Source organism: Aethina tumida, chromosome 1, assembly GCF_024364675.1.
Source record: "Aethina tumida isolate Nest 87 chromosome 1, icAetTumi1.1, whole genome shotgun sequence".
In the NCBI taxonomy this organism is placed as follows: Eukaryota; Metazoa; Arthropoda; class Insecta; order Coleoptera; family Nitidulidae; genus Aethina; species Aethina tumida.
In genome coordinates this window covers 46,242,705-46,270,248 of record NC_065435.1, presented here as the reverse complement: position 1 = coordinate 46,270,248, position 27,544 = coordinate 46,242,705, and the positions used below count along the sequence as shown (strand labels likewise).

Here is a 27,544-nt window from a genome sequence, read left to right as displayed (position 1 = left end):
TATCAAAAATAATAATAATAAATTCTATTCTATGAATCATGTATTGAAATATACCAATCTATCTAAAATGTTCCATTTGTGTTGAAAACAAGAGAAGTAGATGAAACAGTGGCGTGTACGTTTCGTTTCGTTTCGCCTAGATCGATAGGAAGAAGTTGAGTACAATGCGAGGAAGTAAACAGGATGATGGTTTCACTTCCCATTCGATAGTGTTGCGTTGTCTGGGTAAGCCCAAGTTTAGCGAGATTCCATCCATCCCCGTCTTTTGGGATGCAGTAAACTTCTGATTCCTTTGACCTAATTAGGGCCAATGAATTTATCTACAGCGAGCTATTTCTTTAAGCAGATCAAGTGGATTGTCAAGTATGCGGACTATTTACTAAGTTAACTTTGGTTAATTCAGCAACATTTCAAGTAATGGATTGAATTATGTACAAGACGAGCGTCAATAAATTTCAGTCCAATGAGCCAAAATACTTCAGCAGTTAGGTTAAAAACATATTAAAGCAGTTTTGTTAAATTTATAATTAAAACTTCCTTTGAGGGGAATCTGAAAAAGAAACTATGATTATAAAATTATTCTGCGAGATAGCTGTTTACACCCGCCCGTTATTTAATTGTTTCTTTGAAATTATTTTTGTAATTAAAGTTTTTCCACATGGTATTTTTAATTAAGCCAGCCAGCTCTTTAGAAACGCTAACTTCATTTTAAAAATACATTTTCTATTATTCCAACATGAATGAGACCAAATTAGATTCGTGAGAGTTTTATTGCAAGATCCAGTTCCCATTTCGCCTTTCGTTCGTAATAAATTTAAAATTGCAAGTAATAAGAATTGTTTTGTGTACGTTCTGTTTGCGAAAAATTGGACAATCAAACCTTTAGTTTGAATTCAATTTTATGGCGTGCTCCGCACAATACTGTTTTATTATATTTCCATTATAGTTTCTTTCAAATATTCCTCTGGGATTTATTATTGCGAGGATTTAACACAATAGGGTAAATCTAATTTAAGAGATAGTAATTTAATCGAAACTAAACAGATTTAAATCCGTCGCCTTCAGAAATTCTATTAAAATCTACATACCATTTGCAATAAGATTCATACCTGAAACAAAAATATCTCGATTATAACCAATATCTAAAATGTATAATTATATATAAAAATTTAATTTATGCACATTTATTTTACGAATGTAGTTTCGTCTTGATGAAAGTGAGATTTATCATGAAACCACTCTGACACCTAGAACGTCATATTTTATTCTTCAAGTGAGTTCAATTTGTAAGTCTCAGCCAACGTATCCTGGGAAACCCCAAGTTTCAAACTGCAATAATTTATAGTTGTTTTCCAACAGTTCCTGGATTTAACCGCGAAACTTTTAAATAATAAAGTACTCTTATGGATTTTTTACTACACTTTCGGTTATTTATCAATATTAACGATGCATTATAAAAAGTTTAGGTGAGGTTGACTCTTCTATAAATAGACATCGGAAAGATTTAGAAAAGAACATTGAAAAAAGTCCAAAAAATATTAATTTTTTAATTAATTGGTCATTGCAATTTTACGTTATTTTTAGTTTTTTCAATTTATTTTGTATTTTAACATGACATAATAGCAAAATAACACGATCAATTTTCAATTAAGTAGACACAAATAGTACGAGATTGTTATTCTTGTATGTTTCCCATGTAAAACTAAATTAAATTGGACAACTAATTAATATCATGAACTAAATTATAATTAACAATTAAAATTTAAATTAAAAAAATATATTTGTTATGTAAAGACTAAAAATTGAGTCTCGTAATCATTGTTTGCGTGAAAATCTGTTTTTAATTAATAAACTATATGAATATGTATATTATAATATTGCTTTTTAATTAATTACATGTATAATAAATATTCTTTTGAATGTTATTTATGTTTTATAATCAAGAGCTTTTGTTAACATATTAACATAATTTAAAATTTCCAATCAATATGTAACGAATACATGCTAATATTCGCCATAAATCAAACATGTTTACAACCATCTGCATTTTCCACCAAAAATTAACAACGGAGGAAATGTGCTCCAAATTAGAAATAAATAAAATACCCCGACAAGGACCGCAACTTTTTTCATTACTGAAACCAAACATGTACCACTGTTTGGAATTGTTACGGAAAGGTTTTTCTGTGGAAAAACTAACACGTTCCTGCGTTCAGAATGTAATGAGGATATCATAAACAACTTTGAATTACTTGCCGTCTTTTCCCAGCACGAAAGTGCCTCAGACATCGGGCAACTTTTCTAAAAAGAAGCACGACTCCACGGAACTTAAATGAACTTCCTGCTTAGCTCGGCCTTAGTTTTCCAGAATTTAGTTTTAACTTTTAATCGTCCGTTTTCGTGTTTATTTCTGCTGAGAACAGACGATTTACGTTTACTTTTCGGGCCACTCTGTTTACGCAACGTGTCTCGACAACGTCATGTTCTCACTACTTCAATTTAAAAAAAAAGTAACATAACATGCTAGAAGTGAAGATAAAGAAAATTTTGCGACTCTGGTTTAAATGTTAGTCTGTATTATAATAATGTTTTCATTTCGTGGTTTTCGTTTTAAATCTCCCATCGACAATTTCAAACTTTGCTCGCTAATGAACATTGGTCTGGAGAAACTTTTGTCAAACAATACTAGTGAATTTCATTACGGCACACAGCAGCAGTGTAATGCCTTGAAGCCTAAACATCAGGTAATTAACTCAACTGTCACTGACGTCTACCAACTATGATGTGACAAGAATAATCTATTGCTTTCAAACTGAAGGTGGCTTGATCAAATACAGCTACGAACTAACTTTACGACGATTTATCTGGAGGATTCCATTGAAACAATTATCTAGTTGGAGACAGTTTTGTGCACTAATCACATCAAGTCGACAGACACAATGAACCCAATAGGCAATCTTAATTTTTATATGTGTTAATTGAGACAATTTGATTGTTACAACTGAATATGATAATGGGAACAAAACCGTTAAAAAGCTCGCCAGGACCAAAGATTGGTATTCACTTGACTTTTTAAATTAAAATCTATTATAATCCCAAATTACTTTTCTTCTTAATGCGACCCGTGCTGTATATATTGTAAAATCCAACACGTGCAATAAAGTAAGCACTTTTTTAACAACGTATTTTGTACCAATTTTTTATACCCAAGTATAAATAGCTTGTTCAAAAAACTATATTCTCATTCCAGTGTCAGTAAATGTTAAGGTAAGTCGGCTCACTCTCTGCACGTGGTAATTTTAAGTGGCACATTGAAATGATTGCTTATAATAATTTTTCAGTGTTTCAAATCAGACCTTGTCAAAATGAACAGAAATTATGGTGGCTGTGGCTGCTCCAGTCGCTTTGAAAGTGGACAAAGCTGCTCACCGACTTATATCGTGAGGGAATCATGCGGTTATCAGCCGCTGACTCTAAGGGTTCCCACCGAATGTGGAACCACATACACGCGGAGTGGTCTCATGCCAACTCTGACGTATCGACCAAGCGTAGCACCCACATACACCGTACCAAGTGTTGGTTACGCCTATTTGAGACCATCAAGTACACGATCAGAGCGCAGGAGTTCTCATCGGTCGGACAGTCCTCCAAGAAATAGCAGTGGCGTTTACCAAGAATCAATGACGAAGTGCCCGGACTCGTACTATGTACACGTTAGTAAAAGCTACGCAAAAGGCAAAAGGTCCTAGATGATTTGACTGAAATAATTGGTAAATTAACGCTTACCTTTAATTAACTTATAATACTAATTACAAGTATCATTTATTACAGGATGCTGGATATCTATATGTTACCATGAGCTGGTGTATTAATGTTAATTTTTTGTGTGGCTAGACGATTTAAAATAATACTTGGACTGAAATATATTATTTTGAATTGTTTATTTATTGTATCGTATTTATGTATTTTCTCTGCAATTGTAATCATTTATTGTATCGTGTTTTATATTTCTTAACCATTTTTTAATAATAAATATATTTGACGACATAAATTTTGTTTTACTTATTACATAAAATTAAATTCTTAACAAAAAGTATTTAACATACGTTTGTTACAAATACGTAATATAATTAATGTGGATATGCATTGTTTTCCCGACAATTGGAACTAATTAAGTATACTACGTATATTGTAGTTATTAACAGAAATATAATTTGGGCCTCATGGAATGTTTTAATCAATTGCACAAATAAAATAAAACAGAGCTTTTACTAGAGCATTGTAATTTTAATTACAGTTCTCCGACAGTAATTCATGTGTAAACAAACATTATTAGTAATTCAATTATTTGTTTTAAGGGTACAAGTTAGTAGGACGCATAATCCATTCCTATACTTAAACAGGAGATTAGTGGAGTTCTATCATAAAGTGGTGATGTTAAAACAGAAACTGATGTTTATTTTGTATGGCAAACACTGATATTTGAGCATTAGTTTGTTGACAAGATTAATGTAAATCTGTTGAGTGAAATAAAACTAATGAATTATTAGGTTAGTTTAAAGTGCCGAAAACAATTTACCAAAATAATAAAATGAAAAACTTAATGGTTTTATTTTGCATGAACAAGTTTAATAGTTCCATCTTTAAGTTCTCACGCTTTCTCCAGCTTCATTATCTATCAGCAGTTTCATGAATCTTCAACAGGGAATAATGTTTATCAAAGTGATTCGTCTGGATTAATAGTAACCGATATGGATTCGCTAATGACGCATTAATGTAAACATATCCAAGATGATGTATATATTCTATTCATGTATATCGTACAATAGTTTATAAACAAAGGCATTTAGGTAACTAGAAAGGCATATTTGGATAATTACACTATCTAATTACATTGTAGTCATGTTCCTTCCAGAGCATGTGTAAACTAAGTGGTAAAACAGGTAAAATGTAAAACAAAATCAATCACGCAGTCAGTGGACACAAAAATGGTACATATTTTAGATAAGAACAATAACAACAAACATTCCTTTCAACCGATCGCTGTGGCAAAATTTGATTTATGTGCAAATGTACCACCTGACCACTTGAGTATATCGATATTTCACGTTAAGCCCAGACCTTTACTTAATAAATAATCAAGCCTCTTGGGCAAAACGTGCCTAGAAGTTCAATATAACGAATTAATTTTCGTATCACAAATCGATCCACGTCCGGAAATATATGAAATTGACAGAGGTTTGATATCTGGGTGGACTTAATTAACGATTTATATTGACCACTGTATGACGCGACACATCTGTTCGGACCTTTATGTATGAAATATGCAAATGTCGGGTCTGTCTTTAAAATTTAGTACGTTCGATTTGACTGTACGGTTTTCCCATTATTTATGCAATAAAACATGGACCGGGGAAAATTTAATTTATTGCACTCTTTGGAGCCCGTGTAATTTGTTTCTCTCGACTTTTGCAGTGGATAGAACTCTTCCTTATATGAAGATAAACACCGACTGGAGTATGTAATAAATCTGACGTTTACCAGTGTTTATTACTGGTATATATTATTGATATAGTCCATATAAATAACGGCAATATCTAAACATGGCTGATGTTCCGAAAGATAAACAGAACGAAGTAAATTTCTTTCAATGATTTATGAATGCCCACATGCGAGAAGTTGCTTCTCTTTTAAAATAATTAAAGGTCTAAGCTGCCAAACGAGACTTTTATAATAGACAACCGAGTTTACATTGTGTACAATGCGGGAGTTTTAAATAAATTTTTATCCCGAGCAAAAATATACGAGATCAATAAAATCATTAATATTTATTTATTTTTCCATGCAAAGTTTTAATTAATGGATACCATACTATAAGTGATTTACACTCGAAATTTATAGTGAACTCTTCTCTTACTAGTGCCATGGTAAACACGTCGCAGAGGAGAGATTTCCGAAGTTTTATTGATAATCAGCAAAGTTTGTTCAGCAGTTAGCGAGGGAGTAAGTAGTAATCGATGTTTGCCTGATGTAATGAATATTCCGTTGTGCCATTAAAGTGCGGAGTGCATGGTTGTTTCTATTAACGTATCCACTCTGTCTGTGTAAATAGTGATAATGGCAGTTTGATCGTAGGGTATTCCTCATTACAAAATTTCACATTGATCCATACAGGGTCTAATCCATTCAGTCTCGTTGTTGATAGTTTCCGTGTTAAGTATGTTTCTAATGGCACACATGCTGGGATCGTACATCAAACAAAATTTGTTTGTATTGATATCAGATGCTTGTGGAATCGATTGGTGCTTATGAGCGTACGTTGCTAACTACTTATTAGACATTGTCTGTTTACTTTTCATTACTAATTAGTACATTTAACTACCCGAATTATAATACAAATTACCAAGGCTTGTTTAGCACGACAAATATATTTTATGCATATTATTTTTCTCAATGTGTGTTATAAGTACACACATTATTAAATCTTTATTTTTATCGAGATAATTTAAAAAACTTTCGTAATACAAATATTCCAATTTTACTTTACAAACTTATAAAACACATTAACCGTAACATAAAATGAAAAATTAATATATAAAACTTACTTTAACGAGTTGAGTGAAAACTTTGATCGTTATAAGCCGAAGACAAAGGGGAAAGTAGACAAAATAGAAAAGTTTTCAGTTCATAAGCGTTGATTAGAGAACGGACTAAATTTCCAAGTCAATATGGGACATCGAAAACTCCACATTAGGTAACAATCTGCAACTCCCATAAAGTTTCCCCTTCTTTTACAATATTTTCATATCAGACGTCGTGGAATTCTAAAAGGCCCCGTGAGCTTTCTTATTTCTAATGTATACGAAGAAATCCTGGATTAAACTATTATTTATTACCGTTTAACTTACTCAACCAAACAACTTTGGTCATCCAAGCTACTGAATCTGAAGTTAGTTAGACAATGGTACCAAAACATTAGATTATTAAGGCCCCTTTAAACTAGAGTCGAGTAGTTGGGCAATTAACCTAAAACGGACATCAAACGTCACATAATGAAACCGCAGCAACCAACTGAATATATCTGCTCATGGAGACTACTACTACAAATCCCCTGTTTCTAGTACATTGTGTTATGTCGTTCAGTTAAACAAAAACCCTTGTTGTTGTACGGTTATCAATAGTTGCGGAACTATTTTTTTTTTCGCCAAAAATAAAAACATCATTAGCAATAAATTATAAAAGAAAAAAATAAAAAAAAAAAAAAAATTAGAGGGTATTTCCCAACAGAAATTTTAAGTTCTACATGTATATGAGAGAAATAAAGTTATAAAACTTGGACCTTTTACTTTATATTTCTACAACTTTTGCTTCATAAAAGTGAACAGAATAACTTCTTGAGAACGTGTGCAAGGAAAATGAAAGAAAAATATGTCGAGATTTTATGTCCGGCCGGATGTTTCTGTAAATTTTAAAATAAAATGTCGTAAAATAATAAAATTTATTTTTCAGCTGGTCGGGAAGAGCAACAAAAAACCCAATTTCGGCCGAACAACGTCAGAAATACAAACATACAACAACGTTTAAAACACATAATAAATCTGAAAGTTTTAGTACTTTTTTTTTATTGGCTCAACTGTAAAGATGCATTAAATTAAATCATTTTATTAACAACGACGAAATTTTAATTAGAAGCATAACATTCATAAAAATAAATAATATAAATGTTGAAAGTAGAAACAATATTTTTATTTGTTCTTTAATCACAAATTTGCATATCATGAACTCTGTAAAGTGATTATTAATCATTATTAAAAACTTGATTGAGAACTAGGTCTAGACGAAGTCCTAATTAAGTTGTATTGGGTATCGATTTACATACGGACTTGTTTGTTTCTTGATGATTTAATTAAATACAACGATTGTGTGTAAAAGGGGCACAACAAGGAGTGGAAACTCCATTAAGGTCGCCACCGCTGAGTTGGTTGACAGTCCTGAATCAGTGTTAGTGAATATCTCCGGGACGGTGGCCTATGCTAATGTCTGTTTATATTAAGGTGCAAGAATCTGTAATATCCATGCAAAGTGCCACCTTTCGCCTAATGCCTCATATTTATGAATAGGAAATTAAAGTAGCGCTATCTTTATTCTTCTCCACAGAATAGTAATAGCATTCTCCCGGTCTCCATGGTTCGCCGAATCAAAAATACGACTTCCCTTTTTATTATACTTGCTTTTTTACGACTTTTGCCATGTCGGAGAGAAAAAAACACAATCTACATAAATACATGGTTATTATGTTATATTTTAAAGTTATATTTAAATAATTCATAAAATAAAACTCGTATATTTATTGTGTTTTTAAGCATCACTTTCAATACAACGACGCTTCGAATCCCCGTTTTGTTAGTCTCCATGTAATAAATATTTTAAACCGGCGAGACTATTTAGTCAGTCGTAAATTAAAATTATATTATGCACGATTAAATTTAAAATATTGATTAAAGCCCGTCTCATCTTTTTAATTAGTCCAACAATTACAAACCTTTTAAAAGCAGAACATGTCCAAATACTTCCACTATTTGATTAGAATACATAAATATGGGCGCCTCAAACCCAGAAAAAACTTTGTCGTCTTATCGGATTTAAATTGAAATCGGGACGCGTCTGCAATGTTTAAACTTTCCGAGTTTAAGTCCGTTTTTTGCGCCTCCCGGCCATAATGATCGTTCGACTGCCCCCATACTTAATTATATGGGTTTAACTTCATCCGCTTTTCGCTCTTAAAAAGTTCGGGCAGTGTGAGGAAAAAGTAATTAAATGAAATTAACATTCGTTCGGGCGCTATCCGAAAGCGATTATTTCCCTTCAAATTCTTTAATCGATATGAAAAAATAAATAAAGCCGCTTCGTTCTTTGTTACAGTACATTTATAATACACTGTATTGTTTACCATTTCTGTGTATTGTATAATTAAAAAAAAATGGATATTTCATTTTTATCATTTAATTTTATGTGGGCTCATATTTCTAACATAAATCTTGTGTCCCACCCAAAACTTAAAAAAAAAGTTTTTCTTACTTTCATAAAATACAATACGTAATTTAATGGGTGGAATAATTAATATTCATGATGTAAAATATTTCTATTAATTAATTTCAAAATATTGTCCATTGTTTTGGAGATAATAGTAAAGACGATTATCAAAATTTGGTTGTAATTTTTCAAAAATTTCAGGCGTGATACCTCAGGCATGCTTCAACTATTATATATCCTAGATCTCGTGGCGATTGTATTGCCATAAATAAAAATACGATGGAGTGAAATCTGATGATCTTGGCGGTCATTCTAACAGTCCTGTTCGAACAATGTTTAGCCAGGCAAACCTGATTTAAACCAATTTCTGATTGGCAATGTCTAATGCGGCGGTGCTCCGTCTTTTTCCATCTCTATTTCTTTGATCTTCGAGTTCTTTTGTGATTAATACATCAATATTATCTTATCTGTTCAAATGCGTATTTCATGAAAATACAAGAAACTTATTTTTCTACAGAATCGTTAAGAGAATTAAAACTCAAGTGTAATTTTAAAAATAAAGGGCTATTGATAGTTTTTAGTGAGTCAAAATGTCCTCATTTCCATTTTTTTTTTTTTGAGTTTTTTCTGTAAGTAATTTTAATGTAATTCCACGTATTGGTCAAAAGTTGCTCGTTACTTAATGCATTTAATCTTTTTTCGTTACCTTCGTAGTGAATTGCCATATCTACTTTGATACTTCTGCTAAAAACTTATATAAGATCCAATAAAGTTAAGAAATTTCCTGGTTCATTGTTAAAAGTTACTCATTTAATTGAAGGCACCAATAGAAAACTCCCTCCACCAACCCATTGAAAACGCAATGAAGAATTGCTCTCGCCAGAGACATTGCCTTAAGAAATTCGCTTCGAGTGGTTTACATTCGCCTGTACCAGACCGTATTAATCCAATTAGATTTCGTGTCAGAGGTTTGTATTTGCTTAGATCAATACAATCGCTCCTAGCAATTTCTGAATATCATTCGGCAAATCCATTAGTGCTTAAATAGTACAAGCGCTGCGTGTACGATATCGCTTTAAAAGCATATTCTTCTGAATAAACAGACGCCCGAACTTCGGTTGATCTCTCGTCGAAAACTCGCAGACAATATCACGTTTTAAGAACAGGGTATTAAGATCATGAAGCATAAACTTTATCAGGCACACCTGGCCCCATAATTTAATACCATTTACATTGAATTATTTATTGTCTTTGGTACGGAAACTTGGGCATATCTAAAAGAACCTCGAAATCAAATTTCGCGGAGATTGTAGAAGATTTCAAAATTTAACACACATTACCGACTAACTACAATACACTTTTGTGAAAAAAAAAAACAAAATCAATCATGTATGTTTTACACCTTTATTGATGATGAGATTTGCATTTTACTATAATAATTCATCCTCATTTCCGACAGCGGGGAAATATATTCATTTTCCCAGGTCTATAAAAACGTCAACCCGAACGGGAACACAAAAAAATCGAGGACACACAATCAAGTTAGTTGATTTAATTTACTTTTAATCAACTTTCGATGCTTTCATGACCACACAATGCCATAAATTGCGGCCCGTTTTTGCTGGTTGTGATGTAAACAAATACCAAAATGCGAAACTAAATCTAATTGTAAAGAGCCACGGCGGGGGTTCACGTTAATTCTCCTTTGTACTAGCGCCACTGTAAATAAACAGACTGGTTTCGGCTTGTGCATTTCGAATGGTGTGTTTGCAAACCGAGGCCACCTCTTTTACCCCACTTCATGAGAACAATCGTTATGTGACAAATTGCATATATGTCATTTGCAAAAACTGATTTCCAAATTGATATCAATTAATTGAACAATTTACAATTCAGATATTTCAAATAATAGGGAGACTAAAAAAGGTCTTTAGTCACCAATGCATTTTCCTTGAATCAGTCAATTTATTAGTATTTTATTTGATATTTACAGTTTCAGAACAAATTTTCTCAATACAAAAATATAATTTTATACAATATGATTTTATATTAGGCCAAGTGCACATTCGATTTTGCCTCGTACAACTGTTTGGTCGTAATAAAAATATAAAATACGCCTATACGCGATCATATAATCGGAATGAGTGATATTTGTAATTTTTTATTGATTACGATTTCTTTTGTCGCAGAAACGTTTTAAAAATCGAATGTGTACCTTAGTGCTCGTATTATTTTGATTATTTAAATTATTTACATAGAGTGAATGAGTTTTTGTTATATTAACTACAATATACAAGTATAGCTTCTGGGTAAATATTCCTTATATTTGGAGTTTGGTTTATAGATTAAAATTAAAAACTCTGATCGATTGATTTGAATTTTTAAATAATAAAATAACAATTATTAATAAATGTATCTAAAATAAGATTTTTTATGAGTGACTAGTACATCGATACTCATATCCATTAATAATTATTTATTTGACCTTACAAAATATAAATTAGTACATCATCTAAGTGGTTAAATACAACGATTATCATGAATTAAGAAAAAATATATCACACATTCATTGTGTAGTAATTGTAAGGACAAACAAATATTTAATAAAACTTTACCTAAAGCCAAGCGAATACATGCGATTTTTTAAACGTTTCTGTGACAAAACAAAATCGTATGTGGGCACCTAAACTAAACATTAATCTTATCTTAGTAATATTTTAAATTTGAATTTAAAAACACTTATAAGTACCCAACTACTATATAAAGACAGATTAAATGTTGGAAAATTTGTTAGATTTATATCATCTCTAATATGAAAACTATAATTTTCTGTGCTATTCTTGGCTTCGCTGTTGCAGGGGTTGTCAGAGGTAAATCAACATTTATTGTCACAGTGAAACGTCATTAAATAAACATTTAACATTAGATGAACCAGAAGAAATTACCATGGTTAAATGGGCTATAGAATGTGTAAGGAGTTCACTTAGACACGGCCTACCTGCAGCAGGCATTCCCTCACATACACCAGTCAAATTCTCAAAGAACATTACTCTTCCATTCAATCTCATTGTAACATCGTAAGTGTTATTTGATATTAATAAAAAAAAAAAAACAAGCTAAATCTTAAATTTTATAGCGGTACTCTTGAGCTAAATAATGGATTAGTTGAAAATGTTCCAGAATTTAATTTGACATATATAGATTATGTGGCGGCTAACAACCCTAACGGATTATATTACGACTACACTCTTCACTGGAAACAGATGGTAATTAAAATGCAATATGTTTTGTACCTTGAATCTGAGCGTTATGATGGCGATATCACGTGAGTTTCTTCTTTGTTTGCATCTTATCTTAAAATTTAACTATGAAATTATTATAGTGTTACATTCAATAACCTAAACTTTAGTGGATTTTGGAACATGACTTTGCCATCAGAAGATAGAGAATTGAGATTGGATGGGTTTAAAGTAGATATTGATGTTGAAAGTGTTGATGTAAGTAGTATTATATTATTATTAGTTAGTATTAATTATTAGAACTAACTAGCGTTCTTCTTCGTATTTTTAGATTTCAGTGACAAACTTGTTTGGCTGGTTTTGGAAAATGATTGAATCTCTTATAGCAGATGCTATCAATAAATCTTCAGACACTATTCTATCAACATTGCTTCAAAAACGTTTCAATGATGCCTGGATGTCCAATTCAACCAGAATTGAAACCGTGATGAATGCATGCAAAAACTAATTTGTATAATTTTATACAATATTGCCCATAAACAGAAAATTAATAAACTAATAAAATATTATGCGTAATTTCTTATTTACTTTTTTGTTTAAATATATCAATACATCAATACAATCAAAAATATTTAGATTACAGAAATTGTTATACACCGAGATATATATATTTTTATCTCGTCGTGTATGAGGTTAAAAGTGTTTAGATAAAGTTTTTTGGAATATGTGACTAGAACTTGTATAGACGTTTTACCAATATTAACTATATATGTTCTTATTTTCACATATACAGCACATACATAATTAGTTGTTTCTAATTCCAAATAAAAAATAAATCGATCGTGCTGGTTTCTGTATAAAAATTATCCATTAACAACTCAATTTACAAACAATAATTATTGAAACTGTAATGAATTTAATGGATGCAATTTAATGATGTAGTTATAAACTACTGGAATATTTTAGTACATACATATAATTTAGCTTTTATTAATTAAAACAATAGTTAGTAGAATATTCCTATGTTTTTGAAATATGATAAAAATAAGAAAAAAATTAACGATTTATAATTTAATTTAAAATTTCCTCTAATTTTAATAAGATTAGATTTAAATACGAGTACCAGAAAAAAATATCTCACGCAGATGTACAAATAATAATTTAAGAGGACTGAAATTAAATTTTATCTTCTAATATCTAATAATATTTTAAATGTGTCTTCATAATTTTAGACAAAAGTGAGAAGTCACTCATGTTTAAATACAATCTTTCTATTACATTTATGCATATAAAATAATAGTAACTATATATTTTATTTATAATTAGATTTTAAATTAAAAAATGGTAGTGATGTTTATTACTATTATTATTATTATTATTGTTAAGGAAAACTTATAATTGAAATTTGATGAAAATTTCTATATGACCAATGCAAAAGGATAATTAAAATTTCAATGAAATTGTGTGAATTTCGTGAAAATGATGTTGGTTATATAAAATGTTGAAATAAATGTATGATTTAAGTCCGTGTGCGTCTCTCTAGAAGTAAAAGTCAAAAAAATGGGGGAGACAGAATTGCGACATCACTAGGCCGGTCGGTTCCGTTGCCAAAAGTGAATATTCCACGCGGCCAAGCGCGAACTTAAATGGCCAAAGCGAGGCCGTGAGTTGTGTTAAAATGTCATTTTATAACTATTACACGCTATTGTGTATTCTTTTTTCTGCTATAAACGAAAATATATTGTGCGCCATCCTTGAATTATTTACTTTCGAAGCGCCTGGGCTGGCTAAAAAATTGCCGCTTTTTATGTGGCCACCATACGCCACTGGAGGGTGAATAATATATGGTCCTATTTCTTACGGTTTGTTCAATTATCTATTAGGAATGGTTTCGCTCTTTCATCTATACAATTTCTTCTGCAAGATTAAAAATGGATGTACCTTATCAGCAAATCCACGACCGTGCAAAGTTTCAAGAGATTAGTTTACTAAGTAGATTTAAATCTCTAAACTAAATCTTGCATTTACATATTTAACAGCTTTTCACCAGGAAATGAAGTCGAGTTAATGAGATACAATGACAATAAAAACGACTACTTCTGGGACAATAGTGCCCGAAAGATATATTCGGATCGTAAGGGAAATGATAGCAAAACTGAGCAAAAAGAACGGATGTCTTAAAAATAATTTATGTCCTATACAAAACATTGTAATCTTTTGTTACCGTGTACAAATAACTATACCATTTAAAATTGCTTAGCTTAGTCAGCGGAAACGGGACTAAATAACTTTTATTACCATATTTTCATTTTCCGTAAGCAATTATGAAATTGAAACGTACAACATTTGATTACATAATAAATTAACTCGAAAAAAGGCGATGCGATTCCATTTCCATTTAGGTAATAACATTTTCTGGAAACTCGTCTGGGAAAATGATGTATATTTTGATTTTACGACACGCTGTTTCTATTTCTGAGGCATTTTACAAGTATTTGCACGTCACATAGACGTCGCATTACCGAAAATTTTCCAATACAATATAAATTGTTACTGTCAACTTCTATAAAGTTTCCTCCCGATATTAAATACATATGTGCAGATTGATAAAGCGCTAGCTGTAAAACACAATGGGATTGATTTTCCAGTATAACAATATATACTAAAATAACTGTAAATTTAGTCGATAAAATTTTATGTTCGCTGTGTGTGAAACAAAATCTATTGTCCACGTTGACTTTTTCAAAAGTAAAATTGAAACAATAGATTTATGACCTGCTATGATATTTTTTATGAAAATTAAAACTCATTTTATACACGAATGTAATTTTGTAAATATTCCTGCTCTATATCAAAACAAATACTTAAAAATCATATTTCCATATTTTTTCGTCTGTGAAAGTAACCAATTTTAATTAAACAACGCGTTCACATTTTAGTAAAATAAATGTCTGGGATAATTTATTTGGAATTTGTTGAAATACATGGGATTATTTAATCGAACAGTTATAAAATTGCTAGTTAAAAATTGTAAAGTTCGTACAAAACAACAGTTCCGTAAAATATTTTATGCAATGGACAATTTTCAATTTACTCAGTCCTCTAAAAATTACTCAAATATTAACAAAACTGTAAATTGAACCATTTTGATATTTATCGAACTGAATTGGCTCAAAACACGATTAACAATAAATAGTACGTGTAAATTAAGAGATTTTGAAGTGTTTGAATGAATCAAATTTTGATTCATTAAAATTAGTTACTTTATTCTGCCCAAACGAATTTTAGGAATGGCATGCGGTCGTTTTGGACATGTAGCACGGCATTTTGAATGGCGGACCAATCGGAGTAATTGGCGTGTCCGCCATTGTCCAACAAATTTGTTCGCTAATTTTCACTAGCCACGGCAGCGTGCGGTGGACTGTTAATCGATTAGAATGCTGCGTACCGTCTGATGCGTGAACTGAATTGAGAATCGTGATCGCTGTGCCACATCAACCGTGCCAATCGGACCAGCGCCGCCTCTACAAAGGGCCGTTCGCGCTACGCAACTTGCTTTACTGCTGGATTACGGACGACGCGATTTTTTTACGCCGCTTTCCGCCCTCCTGACACCGCTACTTTTTAATACCGGGGCTGGCGGCGTCACTTGATGTGAGGTCAGCCGGAAGGAATTGCTGGTATTAACTTTGGTTTGTATTTTTATTGTTTCGAAGTGAAGGCCCGTGAGATCGGTACACGGATTCCCATTTAAACTGCTCTTGGTTGGGTATGGGCTTACCTGAATTGGCGGTACCAGTGCCAAGCAGGACGTCGATGCTACCGTCGGACAGGATGTCGGTGTCCTGGTAGGAGATGGAGAAGGTGGCGTCGTCGTGTAGACGGGCCAGCATCGCTGCCAGGCTGTTCTTATCGAGATCGTCTGGTTCCTTGAGCTGGAGCGTAACGTTGCCGTCGGAGGCGGTACTGTACATGAACACGGCATGACCGCCGCTGTAGGGCTGCAGCGGCAGTCTGACACCAGCCAACTCGTGAACACCCTAAAACAAGAATTAGTTTAATAAAATTCTTGTTATAAACAATTAGTAGTACCAAACGTGGCAAACATTGAGTGCTACTAATATACAAAAGCTATGCTGTTTTGGAGCTCATATTAGTTCTTCACAAAACAGTCGATTGTATTACGATTGAAATTATAAGGATCACAAATATTATTATATTAAACAAATTCTAAACATTAATTGGGATGGGCAAGCAAACATTAGTACAATGTTTACATTTGCTATTACAATTAGAGTATGTATTAATTTTGTTATTTGAAAATAATGTAGTATTCCTCATAATTAACGAGGTATTTGAATAATGCACTATAGAATAAACAGAAGTTCCATCAGAATTACATTAACGGAACAACAACAAATTAATCAATTATCTAATGTGTATCTACTTTAAGCGAATAAGGGATGAAAGAGCATTGCCAATGTCACTAATGCCGAAACAGTCTGGTTTTGACACGGTAACGATTGTGCATTAGAAACACTTAACATTGATTAAATTTGAGGGACGTGGCATGTTCATAGCGACCACCTGTAAATTTTCAGTATATTCACAAGATCATTAACCAAATTGAGACATATTTTGTTTCAATTTAATTTTGACACATTTTGCCTTATTGATAAAATCTATATTAACACATATTTTGATAGGATAGGAAGTAATAGATATTGCTGATAAGATTTTAATGATGCTTAGTATTGTATTCAGGTTTTAAGTACTAAACATCAAAAACATTTATAACAAGTGTTAGTTTAAACAAATGAATGTACTTAATTCCGTGTATTTAAAAAAATATATGCTAACATTGATTAATATAGAATTCTATAGAGTATTTTTATGTCGCTGAAACAACTTTAGTATGAGGGTTTTTGATATTTAGGTCTAAATTTACTTTTTAAAAATTAATTAATGTATTATTTACCTTACTGAATATTAGAATTATAATAATAATTTTCCTTTGTTATAATGATATTAGAGAATTAATCTAATCTAAAAATTGAAAAAAAAAGAAAAACTCGACAAACAATTGTTGAGAGTTAGTGTGGTGATCATATATTTGAAATTATTATATTAATTTTTTTGTTAACATATAATTACATTAGTAAATATCAGAAAAAAATCAGTATAGTATTTATTAAACTTAAATAATTTATCCATTATTAATTTTTATTAAAATCAAACATTTTTATTCAGAACGTTCAACGTTTTGTTCCAAATTTATAATTTACAAAAACTAAATTGAACGTCCAATAAATTTATAATATTTTTATTGAGGTTCGTATAATCGTTTTAGGCTTTGTATTAGTAAAATGAAACAGGCATATCACTGTAGGATTTATTTTAAATTGTTAATAATGAGTTAATCATGTTTTTAGAACACACAATGAGAAATAAATCATCGAATTATAAAATACAAGTACCATTCTAATGCCAATTTTTTATATAATTAATTCATAAACATAAATTTGAGAAATTTATGAAAATATGAGGTATGACATGATTTTAACTATAGTTTAACCAAAATGAATACAGAAATTATAAAATTCTTAAAAATGTTATGTTATATCCAAAGAATATTCGGCGATTGTTAAGGTACTACTATCAAATGTAGGATTTAGTTTATTTTCCTTCGTTAAAATATTGTGAAATGAAAATTACATTCGTTCAATTGAATTACTAACAAACTATTTATTTTTATTTAAATTTTAATAGATAACATTAAAAAAAATTATCGGGTTTTTCCGTTGATATGCCTAAAAATATATCTATCTGATATTGATAGTCATTTTTGTTTTTGTATTTTGCGAGTGGGTTATTTTCCAGATTGGTTTTTGGAGAAGTTTGTTTTTGAAATTGTTATTAAAACTAAAGCATTGATACGAATATACAATATCAATAAACATACTGACGTGATATGTCCAAATGAATTAATTACGCAAATTGGTTAAAATCGATTTGTCATTATTTGTAAAATCCCAGGCTGATATTAATTTAAACTGTTAAATTATGATATATTCCAACTGTTATTAATATTGCCATTTATGGTGGCTATTTAATATCTCCAAAGTACATATTGTTCCAGATAAAGAAACATTAAGTTATATTCTAGTTTGGTTATAAACCTTTATTTTAGTAGAATAATAAACCGGTGATTACCTATTTCAGCTTTTACGACAGTTCAAACGTGATCCAATCCATGGCTGGTTACAAAATATTATGTTGCAATATCTCTTATCTGTTTTATGTTACATTGGTGCCACATAAATTTCGATCTTGTGCACATATACACATTATGTGCTGAATCCGGTGCAATGAAGAGAAAATATTTTAAACACATGAAGAATGTTCATTTAAGACGCACGAACCAAAAATGTGACTACAGTCACAGTAAAGTGATCATTGCTACAACAACATTGTAATCATACATAAGAACGCTTGTATAGCGATGATGATTAAAGCGTTTGTTTGTAAAACAGTATTAAATTTGTGATTTTAGTCGAAATCCTAATTTAAATGGGATTTAGTAGTTGAAGGAGGTGGCGTGTTCGAAAACAAATTCCCCCGCCCGGCGTTAAAGAGTTGAAGCGAAATAATGTGTCGGCTTTAATAATCCGTGGGATATTATTAAGGAGGCGTCGGACGATTCAGAAAATGTATCACGCGAAAAGGCCGTGAATGTGCAATCAACTCATTACGATCCATGACAGGCCGTCACCGGGCACTTTGCACGCGACACTGTGCCACTTGTTGGATCGTCGGGGGTCTCTAACCCTCCGCAACGCCACACTATTCCACTTCAATATTCTCTTCTATTTCGAACATCAAAATCCACCGCCTGTCCTGAATGAATTTATTTTAATATTCATGTTAATTTCAGCTCAAATCCAATAACAGTAAATTGGAAAATACATGGCACCTGTTTTATCAGAAAAAAGAAGCTTAAGCTTGATTGTTAGGTTATTAGTAAAAAATGCCATTTTTTAGTATTAGGTGGGACGAGCTTAATTAATTAAAATAAAAGTTAATAAAAAAAAAAACAGAAATACTAAATCGCTTGTAATCTAACCTTTTTAAATTCAATCCAGACAAAATTACAACAGTATATTGGATACACATGTGAGTAATTAATTCGCTATGGAACCAAAACGTTTTTTATGAATCTTTTAATCGTATTCCCCAGACAATAACGTGGAACGGGCAACATTTATTGGATCAGGTGATGACATTGTATTTTCACAAAATCGTCGGACAATCAAGCGAAAAACTAATTAGCTTGTAAATATTTCCAGGTCTTAATTAAATTCCAGAATCGTAAAGTAATTTTCGGTTGGAACGGTCGAACCGACCCTTGAATAATGCAGACACAACTTGCCTGCTTCGTTTATTTTAAATGCATATCAACCCGCTCCCTAATTGTTAATTATTCAGTTCTACAATGTACAGAGGGGCGAAAATTAAATATGGGATGCTTGTTCAGATCTGGAATATTTGAGAATTCGACCAAAAATCATTTCACTGTTTAGAATATCTAACAACAAAATTAAATACATATTTTTAATTATTGGATGAGCTATATAATTTTAGTTTATAAATTAATACTCGAATTAATCCGTTTTAATATAAATAAAAACAAAATTAACACACAGTTGAACAACAAATAATTTGAATGACCCATGTCGATATAATTATGTTAATGTGAACAACCATTTAATTACAAAATAAGTAATAAAATAATAACCTCACAACAATTGTATAAATTATTTAGTAAGCTCATTATTTATCACGTTCATGAATAAATTATAGAATGTTTTGATCAGTACACGGATTAATATCCCTGTTAGTGTAATTAATTTCTAATGCATATCAATCCGTTCCCCGGTTGTTAATTATTCGCTTCTAAAATGTACACAAGAGCCCTCGGTGTGGTATCGAGGGCTGTCTGGATATTTCAAAGAGATTTTATTGCAAATATTTTATAAAGCGAAGCCTTTGACTCTTAAGAAGACCAGATTAGGATATAAGAGGATTAACATTGATTTTACGTTTGCAGCTATTAACAAAAATACATTTGCCTTACTTAGTAATAAATTTAAATTGAATTTGGTATTAGATGTTCTGTGTTAATTAAAATTTTAAGATTGGGTTGTAATATAATACTGTGATATTAACCACTCCTCTCTAGTATGAGAAAATAGTTACATTATGGATCAATAAGTTGAAAAAAAAGGTGAAATTGTTGTTGGTAGCTTCGAATACATAGATACAAACATACTACTTCTACTTTCGTAGAAGATAATACTGGTTTATAAATATATTACCGTCAGACAAAATTTGATAATCAAACCAAAGGGTCAAATCTGATATAAAATTTATATCGTAAAATATACACATAAACAACAATCCCGAGGAATTTGAATAACCTTCTGTACAATTAAAAAATGTTTCAATAATTTGTGATTTATCGGACAATAAATGCTCGCCCAGGAACCCTATTCCATTGCTATAAGGACATAAATGGAGATTAATGCCCTTTGGTGGTCAAAAGCATGCGAAACCCGCTTTAATTGGACGCAGATATGCTAAAACCAACTTTATCGCGATCTATATTACCGGGCAGGCCAAGATAACACACCACCAATTACAATGTTACGGATATACAGCCATGTTTCTTTGTTTGCATGCTATGCTACGTCTGAATTTCGTTAGGTATGTTGTAACACGTACTATATTAGCGAAATATCGTTCGGGTCCCTTTTATACTAGGCAATTTATTTCCAATTAGGGTAATCTTCATTTATCTAAACCAACGAACTAAGATCGTTCATGCCAATATACATATTGTTCATCATACTGAAACAAAAGCGGGGACGAAAGTGATTTGAATTAATTCGAACGTTTAGTATGGGATGAAAGTAATTTTATTACTTCCCCCGTTTTTTCTTTGTTGGGTCGTAATCGAAAATTAACTAGATGAATGCAGTGATCGAGAATATTTACTGCCGCATAAGATTTGGTTCGTTGAATAAACACTTCGTACTTGGAGAATATATGGGCACTTCGGTTGGTGCGCGCAACTTTTGAAACTATTTAAAAATTTATTGCCACGACCGGGTCGAGATAAGTGTGTTTAAAAATATAGTATGTGGGTTATAATATGGACATGGTGCTATCCAATATTCGACTGAATGGTTTCATTAGCCAGAGCTTTGGTTTTATGACGGGGTAAATTAAGGCGATGGTCGTGAACTTTTATAGGAAATAATAAAATATGCATGGGGAAATACATCGTATAGAAAACAGAACAGCTAGAGCGAAATTTTTCTTCATAAAAAACCATATAAAATATACAAAGATCAATTTATTTCTATCGTGTATGAAAATGTGGATAAAGACAATTTAGTTTTTTTCTTTATTTTTAAATTAAGTTTACATTTGTGGGGGTGATATTTACAGCCAATGAAATTTGAATGTCAATTAAGACTTCAGAGCATTGTATGTGGTCCATCGCCCAGGGTAATTTTATTTTACTCTCAAGTTTAATTGAAATTTGCAGAAGATAACAGACACTCCAACAAAGCAGTAGCATAACTATATTAAATTTCTTTTCCTTTTCACCCTCCACATCCAGTTGAAAACAGACGGTTTAAAAACTACGTTATATTTCTTAACTAACTCAAACATAAAAATATTAAAAAAAAAAAAACGGACAAAAATCTCAATGTGATTTTGCAGAGTTCGTATTAAATGTAAATTTTCTTTTCATTTTCCCGTTTTCTATAATAAAACTCCTACATATGGAGATTGTGGAAAGACTTAAAATATAATCGAAAGAAGCTTTATCTAAGTCGACAGAAAAGTTTTTTGGGTCCATGATGCATATAATGAAATTTCTCTACATTCACAAAACTTTGTAACGGGCGAACCAGTTCTTCATAAGATTAAAAGTGTCGTATTTCAAACTAAATATTAAAATTTAAGGATTTCATGCCACGAAGCCGTAGACGTTTAGATTTATTCTGCTTTTCTAGTGTACTTTATTAACTTTTCATTCCGAATTTCATTTAATAGTAAAACTTTTACTATAACTTAAAATTCGATTTTAAATTGAATTTGTAAACTGCGCTAATTTACGAAAGTTTTTTTTTAGGAGCCTGAAAACTTTTTATACAGTTAAGTTATATCTTTTATTTGCATTTTAATTGTAAGTTCGATAATTTTCTCTTATTGTGGATAATAACTGATGAATTTTAATTTTCAGACTACCTGAAAATGTTCTATGAATGAAATTCTCATATACAAACACCACGCTTTGTGGTAATAGTGCGGATGTGAAAATTAAACATTTCGTTTATTTTTAAAATTACCGCGATATTTTTAGAACAGTAAATGGTTTTCTGCATTTCAAATTTCTACAACTACGTCATGCAAAGCTCCAGTATAATAATGTACTTGACCCAAATTTATGTAGTGGACTTTAAACAGAACTATGTGCACTCATAGCGATTATGTACATTTTTATGTTAAGGTTACCAAATTGTTTATTTGCTAGCGCTTCAAATGTTTTTACGATAATGATTATATATTAAAATGAATTTTAAATGTGCCCTTCCCTAAAAATTATGAATAGTGAAGTTCAAAAATTTTTAATTCCACTTTTTTCATTGAGTTTTTTAATTTGATACGATTCGGCAGCAACAAAATCTTTAACACGACTTGAAAAGTTAACATTTATAAAGACTTTTATTTTTTTTTTTGTAAGGAGTGAAAGGTAATAATGGAAAAATGCTGAGAAACATGAGTACTTGTTAGTTTGAAATTGTAAAAACACGTATATTTCAAATATTATTAATATTTAAAATACAATACCGTAGTTATTATATCAGCTACAATAGTTGGCACCACATTACAATGTAAAAATAAATAATATGCGTTTATTTAGTTTTTAATTTTATGATTCAAATATTTTCTTTCAACAACCAAAATTTCATATTACTTATTTTCCTGACATCTCAGTTATTATCCTAACGTTTCTGTACGTTGTTAATTTCTTCAACTTCATATTATTTAATACTCATACATGCAATATATATATTGGAAAATTAGAAGAAATTTTGAAATTGAACAATACTCATCAATTTCCTATACAAACTAAAATATTTTACTTTATATATAACTCTCTTAATTTGAAATTCAGAGCTTTTTCTATGCACTCATCTCATCATTTTGTAACAATTTCTTACTAGTAGGACTACTGTTTTTTTTGAGTAGACATATTAATAACACATTTCACATTTTTTATTGACGCAAAAAATTTATACTCCTTCTTATCATTATTAACTTACACTGGAAATGCTTGATAACCAAAAGTCAATATGTTTTAGACTTGGGTAACACCCTTATCCTTAATGGTGATATAACATATAATTATTAGTCCTTCCTAAACATGTATACATTGTCAGTATAAACAAGTTATGAACTAGTTAGTATATAAAACATAAAATGTACACGTGATTTTTATTCTTTTAGATACTGAACGTAGATTTAGAACAATACGCTCCTTCGATGGTAGACATTCACGTATATACTGCTGATTAATATGAACAAAATTTAAAATATTATTATTATATATATATATATATATATATATATATATATATATATATATATATATATATATATATTTGCAGAAGTCGTGTTGAATATACTTGTTAGAGTTTATTTTCATGACGTAACACCATTTAATAAACAAGAACTTCGGAAATTCTCATTACTGAGTTACAAGAACTGCGAGAGAAAAATGGAACGGGATTAAAAATAACTAGTCTTTAACATTCTAAATGTATATGTGCTTTTATGATGTTCTATTTTGATGCGGATTAAGAAGCACTTTAAAAGCCAACATGCGTTAGAATACTTAATTTATATTCATTTTAAAACTAAAAATTGTTGGAAATATTAAGTGTAAAGAAATATTGTACCATAATTGTTTATAAGTAAGCTAAAATTACCCTGTGATTGAGATAATTACATGAAAATGTTAAACATGTTATAAAAACGTCATGTTTGATATAATTATGAAAATACAGTTTTGCATTTGTTTTCATGGCAGTAAATCAAGTGTTTATATTAATTTTGGCAACACTTACAACGTTAAAGTCTAAAAATAATAATAAAATTGTCGCACAATAGAAATTTACTTAAAATCTTAACGACAAAACCCGTAATCTGATACAATCCCACAAAAGTACATGGTTTAAAAGATGAATAACATAGCGATACGCATTAACAGGCCAAATTATAAATAGCATTCGTACAATTTAAAACGCAATAAACGAAACGCGAGCTGGAAAAAAGTTGACAGTCAGTGCAAGAACACAACCGCAGCAGCTGACGGACGTTAGTTAAGGTTAAAATTAAAACTGGAGCGTGTTTCCCAGCTGGTGCTTTCTGCATATTAACTAAAACATGTCCTGAATGTTGCTTACTTCGAATGTAAACAATATAGGTATGTTTAAATTGCGGTGGTATTAAAACTCTAATTAAACTGTTTATCACTTCAACTTCCTGCTTCATTTCATTTTTTTTTAATGAGTTGTTATTGTTATTATTATTATTAAAAAAAGTATTTTAATTAGTATACCTGGCGCCTTCACCATCGGCTGTTACTGTTAAAATATATTACATTTTTATAAAATAAAAATATAACCGAATTTAGTATAACAAAATTTAATTTATATTTTAATTTCGAATGTACTTAATTATAATGGCATTTGCTCTTTTTATTAAAATTCCACGTAGAACTTTTCAAACACATTTCCAATACTGCCGAGCGTAATTTTTAATAAAACATTTTATCCGAGTCCGAAAGTAATTCACAATGAAATGAATATTGTGAAAATTACTGAAAATGCTCGATCAAAGAATTTCAGGTGGGCATGTCGTTTGCGCCTATTATGGACTTTTTGTTTTCCATTTCAATTGTTGTTATTTACCACTCCAGCTCTCGGATTTACTGTAGCGTTCAAACATTTAAAATAATTTTGTTTTGTCTCTAAAATAAATCAATACTGACCCGAACAAAGCAATCTTCGACAAAAAAAAAAATGTTATCCGAATAAGTGCTGTCATAAATATTCACGGCCTGAACTTTTGACATTTGAGCCCGCTTGTTTTGATCGGTATCTTTTTCCACATCCAGCCAAAATTTATAACGGTTTACATCAAATTTCGAATCGGTTAAAATACATGATTTGGAAATGAATGCATTAAACTTGTTTTCGTGTGTCCAAATTGATTTTGCATAAACAGTTTTGCATTGCAATACCGGCTCTGTACACTTTTTAATTTCATAATTAATTTACTAAAAAATATGAAATTATATTTTAAACCGATTTTTTTTTTAATTTAAAAATACAATTTTAAATCTCAATTTTGTTGATTAATATTTACTACTGATGCTGTAATTTGAAAAAGCAAAAAAAATACATATGTAAAATTCAAATTTCAGGCCAGAATATGCTAAAATTAAATGCAGACTTGTCCGAAAAAAATGCGTAAAAAATTGAGGGATTATTCTTCGCAAAAAATAAACGCCAGCCTCTATAATATTTTTTCGAGAATTCAAAAATAAATAAACGATGTACAAATCTTTTTTTTTTTTTCTATTTCTTTTTGAGGATCGACTTTTTAGTGATGTTTTTGTTATTTTTTATTTCAAATATGATGTAAATTATTTAAAACAACCTTTAAATAAATGCCCTTGTCCTTGTTATTTTTTTATTTTACATTTAGAAAGCTTAAGTTAAAAAAATTCAAAAAATCGTCAGAAATCGTCATCTTTTCTCACTCAGACATTAAAATCCGAATTATAATATCAAAAAGAAAAACGTACACTTCTGAATAATCTGTTTAATTTCATGAATGAATATGTTTATATATTTATAACTTTATAAAAGCGAAATAGCTTAATACATTTATTAAATATTTATGATATTATTATTAAATTTTTGTTTGAATTTGTTGTAAAAATCTGTAAATATAACATTTTCTTACAAAAAAATTATATAAAACTGTTACTACTAAGTAAATTTGTGACGAAAATTAATAAAACCTTTAAATTACTATATGTTAAATTTCAATAAAATAATATTGAATATTTAAATAAAATTAAAAATCTCATTTTTCTTATGAATTTAGTTCTCATCATTTGAAATGATGAAAAACATTAAGATGCGACGGAATCAAGAGCGTTTATTTCTCCAATTGTTTACGTAGAATAGGATGAAAACGTGAAGGGATGAATTACACCATTTATAAATTTATATGTAGGAACTAAACCTAGAAAAAAAATCTAACGTTTTATAAAAATTTTAACACACATATACATAAAAATAAATAACACTGTCATGTAAGGTAACAATAAAAAACACCTTGTAATAAATTCAAATTTATTATTAAAAAATATTAACACCAAAACATGCTGCACAACACGACACCTAAATACTCACAGATTTTTCACAAGCATTCATATTTTATTCAAAAAAATCGTTTATCCACCGAACTTAAGTACCATATCACCGACTTAACATTAATGAACGTCATGCTTAAAAATTATTAAACACTCAGCGTCACCAAGATAAATAATTTTTAAAACGTCACATCAAATCACCAATCACCACGGCCGGAGTCGTGGCGCGAAGAATCGTGCCAGTCTTCAGGCGGAGACAATCGCGAATCGAGTGGGGTAATTAGTCGTCGATGCGTGGCTCTGGCCCAATTTCAGAGTCGGCGCTGGGCTTTATTTATCGGCGATGTGTTCTTGTTACTTCGCCGACGTGATGCAACTAAATGTTATTGAACGGAAGCACGTGCTAGAGGCCGGAACTAAACAGATGATTGCGTGCGCACCGCCATTCTCCGCGCTTCCGTGTCTCTCTCTTTCTCCTCATCGTGAGGATTCGGTGTTAACAGGCCCTGATCCTCTGCGATTTCTCCTCGTAAATCACCTTTGTTGGTAGACGCTTTCGGTTTGGACCCATGCAGAAATGGACAGGAGAAACAAAACTGTTCTGCCAATGACGTGGACGCAAATTCCCACTTTGCCCGTACACGCTCTCGAAGCTTCGGATGAGAAACAGAAAAATTTTACTCTCGGCATGCAGATTGGTTTCTGATTTTGGAATATGAAATAAATGTGACAATTTTTACTTTGATTT

The 27,544-nt window shown here is 30.8% G+C and overlaps 2 protein-coding genes and 1 long non-coding RNA gene across 6 annotated transcripts in view; 2 read left to right on the top strand and 1 right to left on the bottom strand.

Moving 5' to 3' along the window:
• LOC109598471 (uncharacterized) overlaps window positions 1-27,544 on the bottom strand; it is a 209,433-nt gene that overhangs the window by 53,707 nt on the left and 128,182 nt on the right. For all 4 annotated transcript variants that reach the window (XM_049970897.1, XM_049970895.1, XM_049970896.1 and 1 more), the window contains one exon: window positions 16,054-16,312. In XM_049970897.1, coding sequence (XP_049826854.1) covers window positions 16,054-16,312 — 259 coding nt within the window. The remainder of the gene's footprint in view (window positions 1-16,053; window positions 16,313-27,544) is intronic.
• Window positions 3,209-4,051, top strand: LOC126264151 (uncharacterized). The gene is made up of 3 exons (XR_007546939.1): window positions 3,209-3,267; window positions 3,342-3,770; window positions 3,832-4,051. It is a non-coding gene; the product is annotated as an uncharacterized LOC126264151 (long non-coding RNA).
• LOC109599258 (uncharacterized) lies at window positions 11,300-12,841 on the top strand. The gene is made up of 5 exons (XM_020015219.2): window positions 11,300-11,903; window positions 11,960-12,110; window positions 12,170-12,358; window positions 12,416-12,530; window positions 12,604-12,841. Exons 1-5 carry the CDS (start codon window positions 11,846-11,848, stop codon window positions 12,778-12,780), a joined length of 690 nt encoding a protein of 229 aa, XP_019870778.1. The 5' UTR covers window positions 11,300-11,845; the 3' UTR covers window positions 12,781-12,841.